Here is a 17,555-nt window from a genome sequence, read left to right on the forward strand (position 1 = left end):
TAAGCGAGTGAATCTCTGGCTGCTGCTTATTTTGAGGAATGCATTAGGAGCTCAGGTCTCTTGACCTCTAGCTTTCACTCGCTGAAGTGAATGTTTACATTTTATTTCTGTGCTTTTTTTCCAGAGGAAGCTCACCAGTGTGGAAAAGGCCTCCTCATCCACTGCCAGGCTGGTGTGTCCCGCTCTGCCACCATTGTCATCGCTTACCTTATGAAGCACACGCGAATGACCATGACTGATGCCTATAAGTTTGTCAAAGGCAAGCGACCAATCATTTCTCCTAATCTTAATTTTATGGGGCAGTTATTGGAGTTTGAGGAAGATCTGAACAACGGAGTCACGCCGCGAATTCTCACGCCAAAGCTGATTGGGGTAGAGACTGTCGTGTGATGGCAAAGAAGCACGTGACTAAAAAAAGATGTTCGTGTTCTTCACTTGACATGGACTTGGAAGGCTTGGATTTCCCCCATTTTTTTTTCTTTTTAGCTTTATTGAGAAGGGTTTATTATAAGACAAAACTTTGGACAGGAACCTTTTTGAAGAAAAGGTTTTAAAAATACAAGGACTTCACAAGCGTTGGGCAAGATACCTTTGGAAGTCCCTTCTTGAAAAGTGGATGATGTGGGGATGCTTTGAAGAAACCAGTTTTAAAAGTCTCCATGCGTGTAAGAGAGAAACTGGACAATATATATTTTTTTCTTCCCTTTTTGGTTATTCAGCTACTTGTAGAGATTATGACTAAGTAGTCTGTGCAGGTTCATAGACCGAAGACAGTTATGTTTTCTCCCCAAAATAAAATACAACCAGCCAAAATAAAAAAGCGAAAAGACAACTAAAACCCACGGGCGGCCTTGAGTTTGCAAAGGCTTTGCTAAAGAAACCCTAAGCAAAATGCTTGCTGGTGCAAAGAAGATCAGAGCAGCTTAAAACTATCTGCAAATCCCTTCTCGCCCTCTTGACTAGAGAAAATCTTTTTATTTGCTGTGTTTCATCTTCTGGTACTATTTTTCTATTTGGGGGTTGGGGGTAGGCTAACACCAAGGGACTTGACCATTTTACGCCATATGCCTTTACTGGCTTCTTGTGCAATAATAGTTTTGAGTAATGGAAAGAGTTCTTTATTTTGAGTGTTCAAACCAGTTACAGCTGGCTGCCCATTAATAATATTAATAATATTTTTAAATAGCATAAAGGTGGCTGGCTTGATTTAGAAGAAGGTATACAACAACAAAAAAAGCAATTATTTTTTCCCCTTTTTCCGATTCTGGTTATAGTGCCATACACCTTGTTAAATATGTATATCAGAATGTACAAAGATCAAGAGCAAGCAAAGTTTATTTAAAATATTTTTTCGCACAAAATACTGGTGTGTTTTTCTGTTCATGTAAAAAGTTTGATTATAAAAATGAAAACTGTTTTAGAAATTGTGCGTGTGTCTCCCTTTCCTTATTTCTTTCGTGAACGCTCCTGTGTAGGTAGCTTTCCACTTGCAAGATGCAGCAGGGCATGGTGCGGTGGTGGGAGGGCAGATTGTGGCACGGGGGGGTAGTACTTGCCATGCAGATGTTCCATGTGGCTCCTATCTCATCTAACTATGGCCTTGGTCCAGTGAAACCATGGTTTGTTGGACAAAGAATGCATATGATGCCCATACACTTCCTTCTCCCTTTCTCTCAGGGATAGGGAACCTGTGGTCCTCCCAACGTTGTTCAGAGTCCAACTCTCGCCAGCTTGGCCAATGGTCAAGAGAGATCGGCAGTGGAGCTGGCAACATCTGGAGAACCACAAAGTTCCCCAACCCTACCTTCTGGGGTTTCTTAAAGGACAGTTTCTCAGACTTAATAAGAAATGGCGGTTTTTTTTTTAAAAAAAAGTCCTAGATGCACAACAGAAAGGGAAGAGGATGCATGTTAATATAACTCGTTTTCAGTCTGATAAACCATGGTTTATTCAGACCAAGTTCCTCTTGTCTGAAAGGGCCTGGGCAACAAGTTGATCTGCATGTAGAATTGGCATACCCCAACCTGGCCCAGACTGCATATGTGTGTCCAGATGCTCATACGAGATGGCAGCTACAGGGCACACTGGTGAATGCTGCTTTCGTGGCTCCCATGCAGTCTTAAACAGGCCTTGAGTACTCTGTAATACAGACGTCCAATCCCATTTTATTCCATATTGGGTCAATTTTATATTGCTCCCATTCTCCTTTTTCACTCCAGGTTTATTCTGCAAGCTTGCCAACTCCAGCATTTTCCAGAGAGCTGCTATTTTTGTGATGAGTATATGCGGAGCTAGGTAGGGAAAATATTGATTATTGTAGGCTACATCCACCTAGGGTTTTTAGCTAGTGGTTTTTCACACATCGCTAACACTTGCCAAGCACATGCACTGATCCCTAGTTGTCCGCATACCTGAAGGGAGAATTTCAGTGCATATGCTTGAATGTTGAAGGTATACTTTCTGGATGAGACATAGACATAACTGGTGGTTGAAGACTTCCTTCCTTCCTTCTTCTCTTCTCCAGTTCCCCTCAGCAATATATCACAGCTTCTATAGCCTACATATAGTAGGGGTATTTAAAATGAGAGTCGTCATAGCGTCCTCTTTTTTTGCTCTTCAAAATATGGCAACCCTAGGAGGTATCCATGCCTCCATTTTAAGTATAAGAGATGAATCAGTAACATGAGGGATTTCCTCAGTAACGTGGGATTTCCTTTCGGTCAGCAGCCTGCTAACCAGTTACCGTTTTGCATCACTTGGAGCATTTTCCACATTAAAAAAACAAACATGATTCGATTGCATTTGCTAGAATTTCAATTGGGGAAACAGCAGGATAGAAGCAGAATGGATGCTCAGTAACAATCCATTCTGTGGAAAACACTGCAGAGCCTTGCTTTCCCCATTCCTCCACTAGTTCGCTGACTAATTTTAACACCCACATAGAAAAGGCCTTTTGGTGTCCAGCTCCTTGTGCTTTTGAGTAGTTTTTTGTGTGTTTGAGCTATAGCTGACTTCATTTGCCCACCCAGCCTTATTTTATTTTTTTTGGCCATGGTCACATCAGTGTGAGATGCGGCTATCACTGATCTCTCATTTAGATATGCTAGTCTTTGCTCCCTTTCCAGTTACAGATAGGTAGCCGTGTTGGTCTGCCATAGTCAAAATAAAAAAAATCCTTCCAGTAGCACCTTTAAGACCAACTAAGTTAGTTCTTGGTATGAGCTTTCGTGTGCAAGCACACTTCTTCAGATCTGAAGAAGTGTGCTTGCACACGAAAGCTCATACCAAGAACTAACTTAGTTGGTCTTAAAGGTGCTACTGGAAGGATTTTTTTTATTTTGCTCCCTTTGCCAGTCCAAAGCTTGGAGATAATCCATGGTAAAGTTCTGCTGCTCGTGCCATTAAAATGAGTGCTTTTATGCAGTTTCCGTTCATTTCAATGGAGCATGCTGAAGAACTTCCCAGTGAGTTGTGCCTCCTATTAGTATGAATTTGGAATGATTAGAGAGATGTTCCAGTTAGATGACCTTTGTGGGATTTTTGTACTGCAGTGAAGGCTCCCCACCCCACTGCTTCAGATCAAATTCTGTACAGGCAGAATAAAGTGAAGTGAGGTGTGCCAAAAGAACACTGTGTATATTGACCCCAGATGTGTAAATTGCTGTGCACTTTTACTCAACAATGTTGTTACTATACATATATTTTCTTGAAAATTTATGCCTTTATTAAACTATTTTTATACAAGGATTGATTATTTTTGCTTTCTCTGAACAGTAGTAGACTTTCTGTCTGGGTTTTGTTTCTCAAGGAATTTTGTTAATACAAAGAAGGGCCACAAGTAGATGGCTCCTGAGTTTCAGGAAAAAATGGTGAGAGAACATTAGACTAAAATGAGCTGGCTAATTTCTAGGGCTGCTTCTCCAATTCTTTGCACCCATCCTGAAAAAGTTATAAATATTGGACTGCATCAAGCTCCATTCTACTGGAACTCGACCCACTGAAATTGATGCATGTATGTTAGTCATGTCCATTAATTTCAGCGGGTTTCTGCTGAGTATGACTAACACTGGGCACAACCCATTAAACTTAGCACATGCCTCTATATCATAATAACTAAAATACAAAGCGCACGTTTCATTCAACAATTTGTTAAACATATGCTTAACAGCACGTAGACTAAATTTCAGAAAGCGTAAAGAGGAAAGGGTTTCTGTTGCTGCTCTCCAAATTTCACAATGGTTATATTTACAGTGTCTTTTTATATGTATGCAACTTGGCCAATAGTAAGGGACCACATACCTCTTAAGCAGTCAGTGGTGTGCAATTTTTAGGTTGCAAATTTCCAGAATCTTCCAAATGTAATTCTAAACCATTGGCAGACTCTGAATACCATGGGAAGTTCATGAGGACGGTTTCTGTCAGGGTAGACAACATTGAACTAGGTAGAGCAATGGTCAGTCTCAGTATAAGACAGCTTCCTAGATTCCTAACTGATGGAACCGACTGCAACAAGGTGTGGTGATACTAATTTAGGAAGTTCCTGCTGGGGTTGGGCTAGATGACCCTTGGGGTCCCTTCCTACTATTCTCTGATTCTGTGAGGATTTAAAAGGGGATTGTAGATAAAGAAGGGAAATGTTTCTAGCCGTGGTGGCAATATGAAACCTCCAGGTTCTGAGGCCACAGACCTCTCCATGTCAGTGCTGGGAATTGAACCTGGGATCTTCTTCAGCTGAATCAGTTGCTCTTGCCACTGAGCTGTGAGCTGTTGCGCACCCTTCTGTGGGTAAACAATACTCGGACAACCTGAGTTTCTTGATAAAGAGACACTAAAAATCCTGCTATGGCTGCTCCCTCATTCTATCCTTTATGAACACTGTTCCGTGACTGCTAAGAAACAGCCCTTTGCCTCGATAAACAAAGAGCAGCATGTATGATTCTGCTCCCAGTTTGATTACCCTATATTTATAACTCGCCTCATTTTCCATGGAGGCCTACAAGAGGCTGGGCTCTGATAAGCTGTCGTTCTCGGCGCAGAAACAGCCCCAGAATAGTTCCAGTGTGTTGTTTCTAATTGCAACGGATGAGCAGACTGGCTCATTAATCCTCCCCTATCAGCAGTGCATAACTTGTCTGCACCAGAATAGCCCTGATCTCAGGAATCCTGCATTTCAGCCTTGGGCTTGTGTGTTCAACGTATTTGGGAAAGGCAAGTTTCCACCACAGGCCCAAGGGGACTTCTACTTGACTGAGCTGGCTTTATATATAGTCGAGGCCGCGCATCACCCACCGAGGTTTATGTCATTTCGTAAGAAAATACATCAGTGCTCTTTAAGTTGGCATTATTTAGCGGAATCTTTTCCAACCACATTATTTAGCAGATGTCTTTTATTTTTCTTTCTTTTGGAACACGATAGCAAACCATGCTCTGGGTTTGAAAGGGGAAAGCCGAAATATTTTATTTTTTTCTCCTCTTCTCCCCACACTCCTTCCACTATAGAAGATTTAACCACCTAAATATCTGCTGATTTACAAGTTCACTTTTTATTTTTTTTTATTTGTATTAATCTTTTCGAGATGGAATGCCGGTCAAATGGGCATTGCAGTCTTTGCTGCAGTTACTGGACCAATACCTTTTAATGTGCAGGGAGCAAATTTCATGCCTCTCTTGTAGATAAGGCTCCTAGAATTGGACTGCTCCTATAGACAGTCTAGAATAGCAGCAGAGAATTCAAGGCAGGATGCATTGATTTAAATTAGGGATTGGGAACCCATTATATTATATTATTTATTTGCACATTTATATCTGGCTTTCTCCCCAAGGAGCACAAGGGGCCACCCATGGTTCTCCCCCCTCACCATTTTATCCTCACGACAACCCTGTGAGGGTAAGTTAGGCTAAGAGACAGTGACTGGCCCAAGGTCACCGGCTCAGTGGGGATTTGAACCCTGGCTTTCCAGCAATGCTGCAACCATGGCAACAGCATATGCCTTTTGTGTCCCTATGTCTCTCAGCAGCTGGGGGAAGAAGCCCAGAGGGAGAGAAATAGAGGGGAATGCAATAAAATAAAATAAAATAAAAAAATAAAATAAAATAAAATAAAATAAAATAAAATAACAAAACAAAACAAAACAAAACAAAACAAAACAAAACAAAACAAAACAAAATAATAAAATAAAACAAAACAAAACAAAACAAAACAAAACAAAACAAAAGTGTGTGCAAGGCAAAAAGGGTGGAGCAGTGGCAGCAGGTGGAGAGAGAAGGTGGTGAAACATACGGTACATTGATAATGTTGTCTATAAGAATAAAAGAAAATTATTATGAATCAGTTTGGAGATGGTATTTAACACCAGTCAGATTAAATCAAATAAATAAGGAATATTCGGTGTTATGTTGGAGGAGATACCAGGAAACGGGGAATTATGTTCACATGTGGTGGGGGTGTAAATATGTACAATTTTTCTGGCAAAGGGTGTTTAAGGAGATAACAGAAATCACTGGGTTAAAGCTGACTGAAAGTCCAGAGGTAGCATTATTATCAATTTACGATTGGGTGGAAGGTTCGCAGGCTATAGACTTGCCTACAAATTTATTGACAGCTACACATGTTATTATAGCTAGGAACTGGAAGGGGCAAGCAGAATATAAAATGAAAGAATGGTATAAAGAAGTGTGGGATATAGCTATTAATGATAAATTAATATGCTATTAAGGTAAGACGGGGAATATGCAGGAGAAATGATTTTGAGGAGATATGGAGGGTGTTTGTAGAATTTGTACTGTTAAAACAGAAAAGAGTCAAACTGTCACAAGAGGTGTTGAAATTTTGGGAGGTTGGATAGTTACAATAGAATGGTCTTATTCATTTATTATTATTACTTTGTCAAAATAAAAAAAAATTAAGAAAGAAAGAAAAGAATGAGAGAACCATGGTAGTGGCTCACCTCAGCATACAGACCCTGACCACATTCACCCTAGACATTTAAAGCACTACAATACCATGTCGACTAGTTTCGGCTGCATTACAGATCTGAATCTAATAGTCTTGTTGCGGCCCTGTTAGCTGAATGCCAATCATCAGGAGGGTTAAGAGGGATTGAGAACAAAATTAAACCGATAGGAATCTCACTAGACTCCCTGGACTAGTTATCAGAAAAGGCTGCATTTGAGATCATTAAACGTAGATTGTTAGACAACGAATTTCAAGAAATTAGTAGCCAAATCAGGAATAGTGACTGTGCATGTCTGGGAATGGTGCGATGTGAATAGCCAACAGCGACTTATCTCTCCCATTTGACCAACCCGAATCAACACAGGGCATACATGCTAGCAAGACTGAATGTGCTACCTTCAGCAATGCTAGAGGGAGGAGTCCAGAAAATACTCCTCACAGAAAGACTATGCCCCCGTGGACTGAATGGTATAGAACCAGTCATGCATGTTCTTTTGCACTACCTCTTGTATCACACAATTTGAACTATGTTCATTAATCAGTTAGTTGTTATCAGACAGTGGCTCTCAGACAAATGTAAGGTAACCTTCCTAATGGATGGGTTCCTCAAGATGGGGATAAGATGGAGATAGTAGCCAGGTTTCTGTAACACGCAATGAGGATTCATGAATATTATACAGCAGTGTTTTAACTGTTAGGTGTAGATTTTGCTGAGCGGTTTTACTGTATTGAACCTTTCGGAGTTTTGTCTATATGCCAATGAAGGTTTGAGATGGATGGATTGCCTAGTCATGGCTCTTCCCCCAACCGCATCAAAGGAACCTGAGTCTGTTAAGGGTGCTGAGAGTTGTTAAGAGATGCCCTACCAGAGCTACAGTTCCCAGAGTTCCCTGAAAAGAAACATTACTAGCTCTCAAGGCAGAGCAAAGCCATCATTCCCAGTAGCCACTGAGAGCCCTCTCCTCCATGAACTTGTCCAATCCTCTTTTAACAGATTTTAAAGCTTTTTACAGCTCCTGTGGATCTGCTCCTGTTTGCCAGTGTCCATGAAATGTACCAGGAACAAGGAGAGTCCTAGTAAATGCAGTGGGAGCTAGGGAAGCTGGGGCCATCAAATATTGAAGATCCTTTCCCTATTTAGAGGAGAAATAAATAATTGAGCGCACACTTGAATTATGAAAAGAATCCATTGTTGCTAATAAATAAATCACGTAACGCCCCTCTGAAGTGTTGGGTTGGCTGTAGCTCAGGGCTGTGCGCATTCCATGTGTTCAAAGAGATGGCCGTGGAAAGGCAGAGTCAGGCATCAGAGAGAGAGAGAGAGAGAGCAAAAGAAGACATATATTTGCATACAATTTGCACATGCTAGTTTAGACATCAGGGCTGTTATTTTAAACCAAAATAGAATGCATCTTCCCCATGGTTGGCAAGACTGTGGCCAGGTGACATCTTGTGTACCTGCTCATTCTGCCGCCTGGGTCCTAAAGACCCCCTTCTCTCCCTTCTTTTAATAGAGGGTCCCTTTACTGAGAGGAAAACAGGACACATGGCACAAAATTATATGTTGTTTTGTCAGAAAGCAAAAGAAGCACGTGAGAACCACAAACTCACATTCCCATTCCGAGCAGCACTGAATAGGTCAGAAGGCGAGGCCCACTATCACGTTACTTCAATGGCAGCCCCTCCAGGAACTCTGTCCACATTTACACACTACATTTAAAGCACTATGATGCCGCTTTAAACAGCCATGGCTTCCCCCCAAAGAATTCTGGGAGCTAGACTCTTGACAGTTGTCAGGAGACCCCTATTCCCCCCGCCCAGGACTACAATTCCCAGAGTTCCCAGACTGTTAAACCACTCTGGGAATTGATTATATTCCTGCATTGTTTCACCTCCTTGGTGTGAGATGATCTTTTCTGCTTGCCACAGGGCTGATAAAATCCCAGGTGCCCTGCCAGAGAAAGATAATTCGAGCAAGACTTGCCACCCCATTGGACAGCATTGCTCTTCAGCAGTTTGTGAAGCTCCACCAGCGTGAATAATTCAGAGCTTGTCAGCATGGTGCCTGCAGGTACCAATATGCCCACAAGTGCCTGCTACAGTGCATCCAAAAGGTCTCAGTAAATACCCCCTCAGAAATCCACAGTGTGTGAATGAATGTTTGCTCTTCCAGTTTGGTTCCAGGTCCAGGCTCTCCTGTACTGGACATGTCCCTTTGAACATGGCAACATTTCATAGGATTGTTAAGTCGTGGGTTGACATAGCAGCCGGCACAGCGATTTCTTCAAGTAGCTCTTTATTATGGTAAGCTGGAATAGAACTGACTGCGAACAGCTCAGCCGGCCTGTATTTATAGGCAGCCGGCTGTCAACATTGTAACCACAACAGCCCAGAGTTCCCGCCTAAAATAACTGGCGCGGACCTGAGTGAAAACTATCTACAGACCTGAGTGAAAACTATATACAGTATCCCCCTGTTGGCCCAGGGTGAAACTACACTACATAACACCCCTCCCCACCGAGATAAGGCGTTAGTTACAATCGTAATGGTTTCCTTATATACAGCACTACGCGTAATGGTTCAATTAGGCACAAAAGCATATCGGTTACATTTCCCATACTTAGACCAACAGTGATACCTGTCCAACAACATAGTCCTTTAAATAAGTTGGGCGCTTGGAAACTCTGCCAGACCGCCGGGGACTGGTAGCCAAGTCCGGAGGGCCACACAGTTCTCGCTGAGGCTGTGGTGCGACCCTAGGTGGCGTTGGAACCAACTCCCCTGGATCCGCTGCTGTGGGTGGAGCCTCCGCAAGTGGAGTGGTCTGAGTCTGTTCTGAAACGGCTTGGTTCGGCTCCACGCTGGCAGTTTGCGAGGGAGGTGTAGGTGGGGCCTCGCCATCTGTACGTGTCTCTTCTGGAGCCGCAAGCGCAGTTGGGGGCACCTCGGTAGTGTCCAAGTCCCCAACCCTGCGTCTAAGCTGGTCTATGTGCCGTCGCCACAAGCGTCCGTCTTCGAGTGCCACCTGGTACGAGCGAGGTCCAGTGACTCCCACTACTGTGGCTGGCACCCAAGGGATGTCCCCCACATAGTTCCGGGCAAAGACCTGGTTTCCTGGGACAAATGACCGTGGTGCGTTGGCACAGCCTGGGGGTTCAGCCACGGCAAAGTCTGGGTGTAGCCGGTCGAGCGGTGACCTGAGGCGGCGGCCCATAAGCAGCTCAGCAGGACTCCTCCCTGTGGCCGCATGAGGGGTGATGTGTTGCACGAACAAGTATTCGGCGACCGCTCATGCCAGTCTCCCCGGTCCAGGCGCGCCAGTGCCTCTTTTGTCGAGCGCACCATTCTTTCCGCTTGCCCGTTGCTGGATGGATGAAAGGGTGCCGTTAGGGCATGGCGGATGCCCAGTCCCAAAAGATACCGCTCAAACGTGCCTGACGTGAACTGCGGTCCGTTGTCAGAGACAAGGACATCAGGACACCCATGCGTTGCAAACAGGCCTCGCAGCACCCGGATGACAGCTTCGGTAGTGGTGGAGGGCATCAGGGCGACCTCCAGCCATTTGGAATAGGCGTCCACCACTACCATAAAAGTCCGGCCGTGAAAGGGGCCAGCCAGATCGATGTGCACCCTCGACCAGGGTGTCTTTGGCGTCTCCCAGGTGTGTCCCTTAGCTGCCGGTGGTGCAGGCCTCGACTCCTGGCACGCTTGACAGGCGGACACCCAGGCAGTGATGGCATCGTCCATATTAGGCCACCAGACGTAACACCGAGCCAACGCCTTCATTTTGACAATTCCCGGGTGGCCAACGTGCAGAGCCTCCAGGACGCGCTGACGGAGTCCCTGGGGAATCACGACGCGGTCTCCCCACAGCAGACAGCCGCGATGAGCTGAGAGTTCCTGTTGTCTGGTTGCGAAGGGCTGGAACTCCGATGCAAAAGGCCCTTGTGGCCACCCCCTCCACACCCAGTTGAGCACCCGGCTGATGGTGCGATCCTGGGCAGATGCGGAGGCCACAGTGGCAGCCGATACAGGCGCTGCCGGAAGATCCTCAATCAGAAGGAGCGATGAAGCTGGAGCCGGGTCTTCCACAAATGCTGGAAGAGGGCAACGGCTGAGGGCGTCGGCATGGCCCATCGATTTCCCCGGGCGATGGATGAGCCGGTAGTGGTAGGCAGCCAGGAAAACAGTCCAGCGCAGCATGCGTGGTGAGAGGACCGGTGGAGTTGGACGATCACCGGCGAGGAGGCCCAGGAGTGGCTTGTGGTCAGTGATGAGGTCAAAAGTCCTGCCATAGAGGTATTCATGGAACCTCTTCACTCCAGCCACAAGTGCCAACGCCTCCTTGTCGAGCTGGCTGTAATTCCGTTCCGTCGGAGATAGAGTCCTGGAAAAGTAGGCGAGCGCTGCTTCTCTTCCATCTGGAAAACGGTGACTAAGGACAGCACCGATGCCAAAAGGTGAGGCGTCGCAGGCAAGGACCAGCGGCCTGGATTCACTGTACTGTACCAGCACACTGTCTGAAGAAAGGAGAGCCTTGACCGCGTTGAAGGCCGCTGTCTCCCGATGACCCCAGGCCCAAGGCGTCTTAGTGCTAAGGAGTCGGTGAAGAGGCTCAGCCACTGTGGCTTTGTGGGGCAGGAACATGTTATAAAAGTTCAGCAGTCCCAGGAATGCCTGCAACTCCGTTTTGTTCTTTGGGGTGGGGGCCTGCTGGATAGCGCGGATCTTGGATGTGGTTGGATGAAGACCGGAGGCATCGATAAGATAGCCCAGGAACTCTACCTGTGGAACGGCGATCTGGCACTTCTCCCTCTTTACCTTGAGCCCGGCCTCCTGGAACCTGGTCAGCACGGCACGGAGGCGCTCGAACAGCTGCTGGTGTGAGTCTGCAGACACCAAGACGTCATCAAAATATGGTACCACGCCCGGAAGCCCTTGCAGGAGACGCTCCATAAGGCTTTGGAAGATGCCAGGAGCCACACTCACCCCGAACTGCAACCGGCGGCAACGGAATGCCCCCCGGTGGGTGACGATCGTCTGGGCTTCAGCAGTGGCATCATCGACTGGCAGTTGTTGATAGGCTTGGGCAAGGTCCAGCTTAGCGAAGACCTTACCCTCACCCAGGGAATGCAGCAGGTGTTGGACAACAGGAACCGGATAAGCGTGCTGCTGAAGTGCCTTGTTGATCGTGCACTTGTAGTCAGCGCAGATTCTCACCGACCCATCTGGCTTGACAGGCGTGACAATGGGGGTTTCCCACTTTGCGTGGTCAACCGGCTCCAAAACTCCTTGGGCGATCAGTTTGTCCAGTTGTTCGTCCACCTTAGCCTTGAGAGCAAAGGGAACCCGGCGTGGCTTTAGCTTGATGGGGGCGACTTGTGGATCAAGGCTAAAGGAGATGGGCGTACCTGTATATTGGCCCAAGGTGCCGTCAAAAACCTCGGCAAAGTCTTTGACCAGACCCTCAGTCTCTGCGTTAGAGATGCAGTTGATGCCGGTGACTTCCAGGCCGAGGGCATCAAACCAGTCTAGCCCTAGGAGGCTTGGCCGCTGACCTTCGACCACCACCAACCGGAGCAGGCCCGAAAAATCCTTGAAGGCGATCCGGAACCGGCCAACGCCTACCACGGGAATGTCGTTTCCCTGGTAGTCTCTCAGGTGTACGCGGTGAGAGTCAAGTTGCCTTTTGGACACTCTGGGTACCAGTCTTTTGATGGTGCTCCATGACACGATGGACAGGGCAGACCCGGTGTCGATCTCCATGTCACATGGAGCTCCTTCAATGAGCACCGTGACGTTCAGCTTGCGTCGCGTAGGCGAGTCGGTTTGGCCAATCGTGGTTCCAGACGGGCAGCGGCAGTTGGTCGGAGCGAAACAACTTTCCTTGGCAGACTGGAGTGAAGACTTGGACTTGCGAGTCGATGAAGGGGGGGTGTCAGACGGAGCCGATCGGCAGACCTTAGCGATGTGGCCCCTTCTGGAACACTTCCTACAGATGGCGTCTCTGAATCGACACTTGGCACGGGAATGGTTGCCTCCGCAGCCAGCACATTCCGGTTGGCCCTTGGACTTCTGTTGGAACTTCCTGCGCTCCCGCTTTGTCTGGTGCACGTCATCGTCTTCACTGGAGGATGCCTCCTCACTGCTGTCCTCTTCATGATGCACCGGAACTGGCTCCCTAGCAAGACGCGGGCTGCTGGACTTGCGGATCTCCTGGGCGGAGCGTTCAGCAGCTTCTGAGGCCACAGCTTCCTCAATGGCTTTCTGTAGCGTGAGGTCTGGCTTGGCTAGGAGGCGCCGTTGCAGATGGATGTCCCGGACCCCGCAGACGATTCGATCCATCAGGGCATCGTCTAAGTCTCGGAACTCACAGTGCATTGCAGCCTGTCGCAGGGCGGTGGTGTAGTTGTTGATTGACTCCCCCTCTACCTGGTTCCGGTAGTAGAACGCATGGCGGGCAGCAATCTTGGACGGCTTTGGTGCGTAGTGGTTGCGGAGCTTCTCTTGGATCGTGTCCCATGGTGTTGCCTGGACTGCTTCAGGCGCAACCAACGCTCGGGCCGTCTCAAACACCTCAGGCCCACAGAGGCTGAGGAATAGGCCCCGCTTCCGATCCTTTGATACTGCTGTCAGCTCGTTGGCTTGGAGGTAGCAGTCGAACCGAGCGAGGTAGGAGTCCCATGATTCAGAGGCTGGCGCAAACGGCGGTAGAGGCACAAGTGAAGCCATGATTCCGATGCCGGCGTGAAGGGCGATGGATGGAACACAGTGCTCTAGCCAGAACAGTCAGCTCTGAATTGGTTCTGCCCAGTGATTTCGCTCAGTGATTTCGCTCTGTGATTCAGCTCAGTGATTCAGCTTAGTTCAGAGGCTGGCCGCATCTGGCTGTGCTCTGATGTCCATCCATCCCATCCTCGTCGCCAGTGTTAAGTCGTGGGTTGACATAGCAGCCGGCACAGCGATTTCTTCAAGTAGCTCTTTATTATGGTAAGCTGGAATAGAACTGACTGCGAACAGCTCAGCCGGCCTGTATTTATAGGCAGCCGGCTGTCAACATTGTAACCACAACAGCCCAGAGTTCCCGCCTAAAATAACTGGCGCGGACCTGAGTGAAAACTATCTACAGACCTGAGTGAAAACTATATACAGTATCCCCCTGTTGGCCCAGGGTGAAACTACACTACATAACAGGATACCAGGATGCAAAGAGCTTCTCTCTGTGAACGGGTGTTGCAGTGGCAGATGTAGGGGCCTGACTATATCATTTTGTGGTCCTGTCTCTTTTTCTGCTCTTTTAGATGTGGCAGCCATTTTGTGGCCACACAACCCATGATGGCCATCTTGTGAGTAGCACCTACAGCACCATCAAAATTCAAAATGTCTCCACTGGCCCAAAGTTGTTGGCAAATGATGGAGTAATTAATCAAGCCCTTAAACATAAGCATTTCAACCTTTTTAAATATGGGATTGATCTACCCCAGGGGTAGGCAACCTAAGGCCCATGGGCCACAAGTGGCCCATGGGGGTTGTTTAACTAGCCCACGAGCCGCCCCCAAACCGAGCTGCCCGCTCGGCGAGTCCCCGCACGCTGCGCTAAACCAGTGCAGTGCGGCGCGGGGACTCGCTTACACAGTGCCGGAAATCGCATCTGTGCATGCTCAGACGCCGAAAATTGTGTCTGCGCAGACACAGACGCCGGAAATTGTGGCCCACGGAGGGATCTCCGCTGGAGTGAACCAGCCCAGGTGAGGTAAACCTTGCCAACCCCTGATCTACCCCCAAAACACAATAAGAGTGGCTTCACAAACATACACCATTTCTTAAACTGCCATGAAGGACTTTTTATGCCTCAACCAGACAGGTGTCAGAACACAAGAGCACACTATTATGACCATTAGTGTCCTCAGACCTTTTATGCTTCTATCCTGTGCTTAAAAGCAATCATGCCTTTTCAGGATAAATTAGTTACTCTGTGAGGGGACTCTGTGACCCTGAGCTCTTTGTGTAGAGTTAACTGTCACTAAAACAAGGTGAGGCTTTCTGTGAGACTTTGGAATTAGGCACAAATGGCAATAAGTGGCATAACTAAAAAGACACTGGAGATTGATAGAAAAGGATACACAATGAAGAAAGGTGGGTAAAAATGAATGCTGGAATGTGAGTGTCCAAGGAATATTAGTTGAGTTATAACTAGGGATGTAAGGTATCAGTTTCCATTCTATCCCACATGCATACATGCATCACATGCAGCGTTGTTCTTGTTCTGCTGCAGTTCACTTTCCTGCAAAAACAATGTTATTCAGCTTGCTGTTCACTGTGCTGCAATTTTTTTGATAATAATTTTTATTAGTTTTCAATTACATTCCAATAATAGCCTCATTATAACAGTGCCAAATTATAATACAATTACTAATACCAATCATTCAAATACCAAATTATATAATTTAGGTGGCCGCCTGCATGCTAGAATTGATGGTTTGATGATTTACTTTATTTCTGTGTTCCAGAATCTTATTAATTTCAATCACACTCCAGTCAAAATAACAATCCTTTATACAACAACTGCCATATTAACAACTTCCATTCATCTTGACACATTAAATAATATATAAATCTACAAGTGAGGCACTCAAACTGTGTCCTTGTTCTTCCTGTGTGTGACAATCTTTCTTTCTTTTTTTTATAAGATATTTATTAAGATTTTTTTAAATATTACAATAACAAATGAAAAAGAAAAAAAAATACAAAATAAAAATGATTAAAAACCACTCAATTTTTCCATTGCTTATTTTTCCTTAGCTTGTTTCCCGGACCTCCTCATACCTCCCTTTTTTGTATTCCAGTTCAGTTTGTTGGTTCAGCAAATCCTTACCCTCTTTATTTGTCCTAATCTTTGGTCTTAAAATAGTAATGTTAGATTTTTACCTCTTAACAACCCATTTTTCATATTCCCTTAAAGCATTACAGCTGGAAACCACTTAATTTCTATCCAACATCGTTCTAACATTCATTAATTTTACAATATTTCTGTAGATAATCTTTGAACTTCTTCCAATCTTCTTCCACCGACTCTTCTCCCTGGTCTCGGATACTGCCAGTCATTTCTGCCAGTTCCATATAGTCCATCAACTTCATCTGCCATTCTTCCAGAGTGGGTAGATCTTGTGTCTTCCAATACTTTGCAATGAGTATTCTTGCTGCTGTTGTGGCATACATGAAAAAAGTTCTATCCTTCTTTGGCACCAATTGACCGACTATGCCCAGGAGAAAGGCCTCTGGTTTTTTCAAGAAGGTATATTTAAATACTTTTTTCAGTTCATTGTATATCATTTCCCAGAAAGCCTTAATCCTTGGGCACGTCCACCAAAGGTGAAGGAATGTACCTTCAGTTTCTTTACATTTCCAACATTTGTTATCGGGCAAATGATAAATTTTTGCAAGCTTGACTGGGGTCATGTACCACCTGTATATCATTTTCATAATATTCTCTCTTAAGGCATTACGTGCCGTAAACTTCATACCTGTGGTCCATAACTGTTCCCAGGCAGCCATCATTATGTTATGTCCAACATCTTGTGCCCATTTAATCATAGCAGATTTCACCATTTCATCCTGAGTATTCCATTTCAACAGCAAGTTATACATCTTTGACAAAATCTTAGTTTTGGGTTCTAATAGTTCTGTTTCTAATTTTGATTTTTCCACCTGGAAACCAATTTTCTTATCCAACTTATATGCCTCCATTATCTGATAATAATGAAGCCAATCTCGCACTTTGTTTTTTAATTTCTCAAAACTCTGCAATTTCAGTCTATCTCCGTCTTGTTCCAAAATTTCCCAATATTTCGGCCATTTGGCCTCCATATTGAGCTTTTTCAGAGCTTTTGCTTCCATCGGTGACAGCCACCTTGGAGTTTTATTTTCCAATAAGTCCTTGTATCTTATCCAGACATTAAACAATGCTTTCCTGACAATGTGATTTTTAAATGCTTTATGTGCTTTGACCTTATCATACCACAGATATGCATGCCATCCAAATACATTGTTGAACCCTTCTAGATCCAAAATGTCAGTGTTTTCAAGAAGCAACCATTCTTTCAACCAGCAAAAAGCTGCTGATTCATAGTAAAGTTTAAAGTCTGGCAGGGCAAATCCACCTCTTTCCTTTGCATCTGTTAATATTTTAAATTTTATTCTAGGCTTCTTGCCCTGCCAGACAAATTTAGAAATATCTCTCTGCCACCTCTTGAAACAGTCCATTTTGTCCACAATTTGCAGTGTTTGAAACAAAAACAACATTCTAGGCAATACATTCATTTTTACCGCAGCAATACGGCCCAGCAGTGAAAGCTTCAAATTTGACCAAATTTCTAAATCTTTTTTCACTTCAGCCCAGCATTTTTCATAGTTGTCTTTAAATAAATTCCCATTTTTTGCTGTCATGTTAATCCCCAAGTATTTAACTTTCTTAACCACTGTTAAACCTGTCTCATTCTGAAAACTCTCTCTCTCCATTGGTGTTAAATTTTTCTCTAAAACCTTGGTCTTTAACTTATTCAACTTAAATCCTGCAACTTGACCAAATTCTTGAATCAGT

At 45.3% G+C, this 17,555-nt stretch overlaps 1 protein-coding gene and 2 long non-coding RNA genes across 4 annotated transcripts in view; 1 reads left to right on the forward strand and 2 right to left on the reverse strand.

The window, feature by feature from the left end:
* DUSP10 (dual specificity phosphatase 10) overlaps positions 1-1,424 on the forward strand; it is a 46,515-nt gene extending 45,091 nt beyond the window's left edge. For both annotated transcript variants that reach the window (XM_081000230.1, XM_081000231.1), the window contains exon 4: positions 125-1,424. In XM_081000230.1, coding sequence (XP_080856356.1) covers positions 125-390 — 266 coding nt within the window. In that variant the 3' untranslated portion in view covers positions 391-1,424. The remainder of the gene's footprint in view (positions 1-124) is intronic.
* Positions 1-17,555, reverse strand: part of LOC308474258 — a 52,476-nt gene that overhangs the window by 23,511 nt on the left and 11,410 nt on the right. The window lies entirely within an intron of this gene.
* LOC308474249 lies at positions 1,871-3,115 on the reverse strand. Its single transcript, XR_013984616.1, has 2 exons — positions 2,546-3,115; positions 1,871-2,510 (listed from the first exon to the last, which is right to left on the reverse strand). It is a non-coding gene; the product is annotated as an uncharacterized lncRNA (long non-coding RNA).

Source organism: Podarcis pityusensis (assembly GCF_964106645.2).
Source record: "Podarcis pityusensis genome assembly, chromosome: 3".
Taxonomy (NCBI): Eukaryota; Metazoa; Chordata; class Lepidosauria; order Squamata; family Lacertidae; genus Podarcis; species Podarcis pityusensis.